The sequence below is a fragment of the Aegilops tauschii genome, chromosome 4 (genome assembly GCF_002575655.3).
Source record: "Aegilops tauschii subsp. strangulata cultivar AL8/78 chromosome 4, Aet v6.0, whole genome shotgun sequence".
Lineage (NCBI taxonomy): Eukaryota > Viridiplantae > Streptophyta > Magnoliopsida > Poales > Poaceae > Aegilops > Aegilops tauschii.
Window position 1 is genome coordinate 503,875,767 of NC_053038.3, and position 6,457 is coordinate 503,882,223.

A 6,457-nucleotide genomic window follows, 5' to 3' on the forward strand; every position below is an offset into this window, starting at 1 on the left:
AACATGGCAAATTTTGTTGAAAATATCATTGCAAATTGCTTTTATACAATGGCAAATTACGTGAACATGTCATGCCAAATTTCTTTCATTTGACATTTTATAAATTTATTTTTAATATTTTTTGCCATCTTTTTTTATGCAACAATGGCAATTATGTTCAAACATAATTTGTTAAGCTTTCTTCTATGTGTTTTGAAGTTTTGGTATTTTTTTTAGCTTCATAACGGCGTGGTCTGCTCATACCGACCTAGCTTAAAACAGAATTCTAAAGTTTTAAGTTCTGATCCATTTGAACATGATGGCAGCTTATTAGACACATTATAGAAAAAATACATTTCATTTTGCTATTCAAAATCAGGTCCAAATTTCAGGTTTAAGGCTTGGTAGTAGTGAGCAGGAAACTTGGGCCTTTTATGTCTTTTTTGTTTTTGGCATAACGGTGACGTTGCGTTAAGGGGAGGCCCATTAAAAGTCCTAGGGTTGCACTGGTGGTGTGGGGTTCTCCTAGCGAACAAAATCGCTCGAAGGAGCCGACAAATCTAATGTTTCGCTCATATTGGCATCCTTTTTTTACCCCAAAATAAGGATGGAAAATCAGCTCTGGAGAAACGAGCGAACATTTCATTCCCCTTGAGATGGATCGAACAAGTGAACGTGCAACGTTCCCACGAACGTTTTTTTCCGCGTGACCCCCAAACTAGCCCAATTAGCTTTTTTTTTCATTTTTTGCCATAAACAAAAATATAATAATTTTTGATAGAGAAAAATGCAAATAAGGATAAATTTACAATTGTCATGATATACTTTATAAAATTGTCATGTTATACTTTACAAAATTGGCATCATCTAATTTATAATTTTACCATGATATATTCAAGAAATGTGTCATGGTTTCTACATTTTTTTGCCATGCACTAATTTTTATAAACAATCAGAGAATGGTCAGATTCAAATGTAACAGAAAACAATCTAGATCATGGCAAAAATTAAAAAAGTAGGGGGTTTCACAACGAAAGTACTCTTCTACTTCTAGTTCCGAGCTCAAATGAGCTCGGGTGAACAGTAAAATCAAAAAATATTGAACACAAATTCAAAAAATTCTGAATATTTTTAGTGACAAACATTGACAAAAGTTTTCAACGCTTGCAAAATTTCATTGCGTAATAACATTTGTAGAAGCCGTGGCAAAAAAGAAAATCATCACTCCAAAATGTTGTTCGTAATGACATTTTTGGAGCATCGATTTTGTTTTATTAGCCACGACTTCTACAAATGTCATTTCACGATGAAAATTTGCAAGCATTGAAAACTTTGTCAATGCTTGTCACTTAAAAATTTCAGAATTTTTTGAATTGTTTATAATCTTTTTCTTCTGATTGTACTGTTCACCCGACCTCATATGGGCTCAGGCTAAGAAACTACATGTCTGTTTCACAATGCATACTAAGAAAAAAATGATTCCTTTATTAATCATGGCAAATGTATAAAAAATGTAGTGTTTACATGGAAAGTTCTATGTTGCAAAAGATATCATATGCCAAAAATTTGCCATGGAAATAAAGCTGGTATTTTACAAAAAAATAATTTACCATGATGTGATCAATAAATTTGTCATGGTCTCTATGATAATTTTCTCACCATAGTTTCACGTTTCAGCTCTGCCAACTGCGTTGTATCATGACCATCTTCGTCTGCAACCCCAGTCGTAACAAGGCTCCTAACACGTAGAACTCCGCGACAAGCTAACTGGTCACCTAAAATACATGTGAAACTCAAACAAAACTTGCAGAAACGAAATGCCAGGATAAGTGCTAACACGGCAGGCTTGTGTATACTAAAAAATTGCTAGACCTAAGAGCATAATCATAAGGGGTCTAACTACGGATGAGATCCTCAACTAACCACCCACTAATCCCCTCTGAATTTCTCGGTGGGCCTCGGTGATAACCACATTAATCTGTAATCGTCAAACCGTAAGTGTAGCATTGCTTTGTCTATACTATACAGTTGACTGCTTTCAATATTTTGACGGCCACTATCTGTATGCCAATCTTCGAGTGTATTAAAGCTTTTGATACCACACAACACACTCTTACAATGGTCGCCGCAGCTGCATGCACACTGACAGCTCAATTAGCTACTGACTGTAGTTGCTACCAGTTCTCACCACAGCATAGAGACGGTAATTGTTGTATATGTGGTATCATAACGGGATTCCCCGCCACTTCATGAATAATTCCATGTCGTCGGCATCCTTGTGGATTGCAGAGGGGGCGCGTTTCGCACGTTCACGTCAAGGGGCAACATCCGGTACTCAATATTGAGGTCCTTCAAGACTCTGATCATCTCTTGGAGCACGAGCTCCCTCCTCACGAACCTCATCCCCATGTCCTGAAAGTTGAGTGTGTGTCGGAGCCATATGGACACTTTTAGCTTGTTGGTGTCATCTACATCCCGGAGGACAACCATCGCACCGGGGTACCAATGTTCCTTCTTACTGTCAATGTAACTGGATCATAGGAAGAAAAGAAAACTACTATTAGTCCAATCTGATGTGGCAAAAGATCAGTAGCAAATGGCACTATGTTTCCCAATTTGTGAACATATCTGAAACTGAGATGACAGAAGAACTGGTACGCACCGTAGTATTCTTTCCTTCATGAGCGCAAGTTTTTCCAGCGGGGTGGCAACATGGACAGAGAAGTCAACTCCTTCTCCCATATCAGGACTCCTATAGAAATTAAAAATTGGTTTGGTGGCCAACACACTGTTTGGATAATAGATCTTCAAGTTATCATAACGAAGAAAGATTGTTGTCATGATATTCATTTCCTCCACAACGACCTGAAATTCAAATGCTTACAACGTCAATCGACAAATGCAAGGTAATATGCATTTACATAAATAAGTAGCGCCGATTTCACAGCGGTCACCGACATTGAAAGGATGCATCGTGAATATATTCATTACCTGAACCTCTTCAATTTCACAGCGGTCACCGACGTCGAAAGGATGCATCACGAATAAGAAGATAATTGCCTCAAAAATCGTCTTCAAGGTATTTCCGAATACAAACACTGCCACAAGAAGCTGTGAACTGAGGAACACAAAGAAATGTGTCGTCGCTACGCCGAGAATTAGAAGCCAAAGAGCAAACACTATGAGGCCAACAACAACATTAGCCATCTGGTTGAGCTTGTTAACTGCTGTTTTTGTATCGTTAAGTGTTAGGGCAAGAGCTTTGCGCTCTCTAAATGCATTGACCTACAGAACGAACCATATGATATAATGTTAGAAATGACATCTTGATGGTCGATGCAACTAAGATAGCAGGGTCAATAATAAGATCAGTACCACCCAGTTCTTCATAGACTTCTTGCCGACCCTACAGTGCTCTTGTGCTCCTTCAAAAAGATGCATAGCTTTGATGGCTTCCTCCTGCTTCATGAAGCGCATCATGTCTGCCAAGTATATGTGCCTGCATTATTATTTATACATTTACGATTAAGAATCAGAATTAATAAATTATTTGTCATAATCCTGAGAACTAAGTAGTGATCTAAACGATATTATATTACTTTACAAAGGGAGTATTATTGTAAAGTTTTATAATTTTTCATTCCACTTTTGTAGTTGACGGTTTGCCACTGGACACGGAAGTTCACTATAAAGTTGTCTAACAATTATGTAGCATGCTTTTTATGAAATTAAAATAAAAAATTATTCTGTACAGTCTGTACTATATAGGTCTACTTCTTGAGCTCAAAATTCCTAGAGCCTAGACAATAGGAATATAAAATGATGTAATAACTTGTAAATTACTACTATAAGATACAGTATAATTTAAAACAGAAATCCTTACTTGGAACCAGGTTTGGCTACGTTATGAAAGATCTTCTTGGCGGCGAGCTGCGCCTCATATTCAGTGTGAATCTGTGTCCCTGACTCGGCCCCATCCCCTGTAGTTGCCTGCTGGATCTGCTCGTCCATTGTGGCGAGCGTCTCAAAACGAACAATCTTCACCAGCCTCTTCATGTTCCACGCCGAGACGTTTCTCTGGTTGAGCCTATGGAGCTTGTCAATGGTGATCCCTTCATCGGCCTCACGCCGCTTCTTCTCCTTGGACAGCGGATTGATTCCCCTGGAGATCAAACCCGAGACCCGGGTGCCCCTTTGCCCCGACAGGTTCTTGGTTGGCAAGGTGGGATGCAGCTCTTTGGGGATGTCTGCGCCGGCGCGCTGGAGCTCGCGCACCTCGGCGATCACGTAGTCCTCGTCCACCAGCTGTGGCCCGGAGAGCGTGTCGATGACGTACTGGTTGAAGAGCGCCTCCTGGATCCGATCAAAGTAGGTGGAAACATGGAAGGACGAGGCGAGCACCTTGAGGAGAAGCGTCTTGACGAGGCGGACGAGCGTGGCGACGAGGAGGCAGAGCAGCACCTTGGTCACGTAGGGCAGCACCACCGTGTTGATGCCCTCGTCGAACAGGAAGTGCCAGGAGGCGAGCACCATGCCGAGCCAGAGCGCGTTCTGCACGGCGCCGCGCACGCCGTACACGAAGTAGAGCACGCGCTTGCGCAGCACGAAGTTGCGCTCCACGCAGAAGACCGCGATCCGGATAGCCCAGCCGGAGACGAGGCGGCCGCAGATGAGCACCAACACGAGGAGCTCCCACTTCCAGAGGTGCAGCTCCCAGAGCCGCTTCCGTGACAGCGGCCTTATCGCGAGGCTGCACGCCAGTGCCCCGATGATGATCACCAGGCTCACCCACTGCAGTATGGTGAGAGCGTCCAGCTTCCCGCGGTTGAAGTCGTCGGGGATGTCGTCGTCGATGAACGGGTCCTCCTCCTCCTCCTCGATGGGACCCGACTTGCGCCACTGGCCGGATTTGCCGGTCATACGCCCAGAAAACTGGCCGGACTTGGGAGGGCGCATGGCAGACGACTTCTTGCGCTCCTCGTCGACGGCCGCGGGTGACTGCGGCGGCGGGTCTGTGAGCCGGGAGCACGTCTTGGCTCGCAGTAATGGTCTCGGTCCCGCTGGAGTGGAAGCAGAGGTGTTGCGTATTCCGTCATCGCCGGCGGGCCTACGGCGGCCGCTGGTATCGGAATCGGAGCCGGATGAAGAGGACGAGGACCTCTGCCGGTCCTTGAAGGAGACACGCGGTGCCTCCTGCTCTCGGGAGTTGGGTGAGAACGGGTGTGAGTGTGACGACCTCCCGATGTCGTCCATCTCCATGTCGAGGTCGAGCAACAGCTCGGCCCCGGCCGCCTTCTGCTTCCGGAGGAAGTTCCCGATGAGGCGCGTGGGCGGGTCCACGCCGACCTCCTCCGCCTTCTTCTTCGGCGAGATCGAAGGGGACGATGCCTGCGGCTGCGGTGACGCCGGCCGATTCTTGAAGCTGAAGTCGTCGACGCTGCGCGCGGGGCCGCCCTCGTTCCTCCAGAAGTCGAAGCTCGCGTCGGCCCACCCCTGGGCCGGCGAGCTGGCGGCGGTCGACAACGTCCTGCTGGCCGTCGGCTTCCCCGCCGCTCCGACGACTTCCGCGCCGGGACCGTCGCCGTTCCCATCGATGTTCAGAACCACCTCCCGCCGCTGACCGAGGTCCGACAGCATGGGCTGCTGCTCTTCCGACCGCGTCCGCGACAGAGTCTTGGCTGACCTCAGGATGCTCTTCCGTTGCACCTGGTCCATCGCCGCCGGCCAGCACACACACGAATTTTCGCGGCAAAATTGCTTGGGTTGTGTTGCAAGGTTAAGGCCCCGGGGTGTGGTATTAACGAGGCGATGGAGAACAACGTGGAGCAGCACAAAAGCTGACAACACCGCACGCATGCTGCGCACCGGTGCGTGGCAGGCTGTGGTTGGGATTTGGACACGATCGAAGGGTAAGCTAATAAGAAGATTCGGTTTTGCTATTTGTCAATCAATCATGTTAAATCTCGATTGATTTAGGTTTGGTTATGTCTTAGTCGATGTTATTTGTGAGATCTTGCATTGAGATATGTGCATTTTTTTTTCTTTTTCTTTCTTATTACATGTCGTTTCACTTAACTAAGACTTGGTTAAGTCTAAGTCCACACATCCTTTGGCGATTGCTTTTCTTTTTCATTTCAGTCACTTTCTTCTTCCCAAATGCTAATGAACGTTAGGAATTAAACATTTCCGCACGAACCCGTTCGTTGTCGTTGGATGAGACACATATAATGAAGCCGGGGAGGGAGATAAGTCAACAGCGGAGAATCGTTCGCTGGAACTACACATCGACGCGAACAGAATCCTTTCTTTTTGGGCGCCGATAAGTGTCTGGCGTTCGGTTTGGGAGCTCCCTAGACCGAACGAAAGGTTCGGTGTGCAACTTCCCACAAACAAATGATGTCGCCGGTAGGAACACCCTGCAGCCCGAATACCTACGCCAGCCAGGACCTTTCTGGGCCTCTTGGCCCGAAACAATTCC

General features: G+C 45.8%; 1 protein-coding gene across 1 annotated transcript; it reads right to left on the reverse strand.

Annotated features, from left to right (window-relative positions):
• Positions 1-1,958: 1,958 nt before the first annotated feature.
• LOC109734414 (mechanosensitive ion channel protein 6) lies at positions 1,959-5,860 on the reverse strand. Its single transcript, XM_020293620.4, has 5 exons — positions 3,863-5,860; positions 3,355-3,478; positions 2,971-3,264; positions 2,642-2,844; positions 1,959-2,509 (listed from the first exon to the last, which is right to left on the reverse strand). Exons 1-5 carry the CDS (start codon positions 5,833-5,835, stop codon positions 2,227-2,229), a joined length of 2,877 nt encoding a protein of 958 aa, XP_020149209.2. The 5' UTR covers positions 5,836-5,860; the 3' UTR covers positions 1,959-2,226.
• Positions 5,861-6,457: the final 597 nt, after the last annotated feature.

What these genes read in the sequence shown, in the direction of transcription:
- LOC109734414 (XM_020293620.4), bottom strand. Translation starts at nt 5,835, where the DNA reads ATGCGTGCGGTGTTGTCAGCTTTTGTGCTGCTCCACGTTGTTCTCCAT. An exon ending in AGTCTATGAAGAACTGGGTG is followed by an intron (nt 3,265 to 3,354) that starts GTACTGATCTTA and finishes TTCGTTCTGTAG; the next exon opens with GTCAATGCATTTAGAGAGCG. An exon ending in GTGAAATTGAAGAGGTTCAG is followed by an intron (nt 2,845 to 2,970) that starts GTAATGAATATA and finishes TTTGAATTTCAG; the next exon opens with GTCGTTGTGGAGGAAATGAA.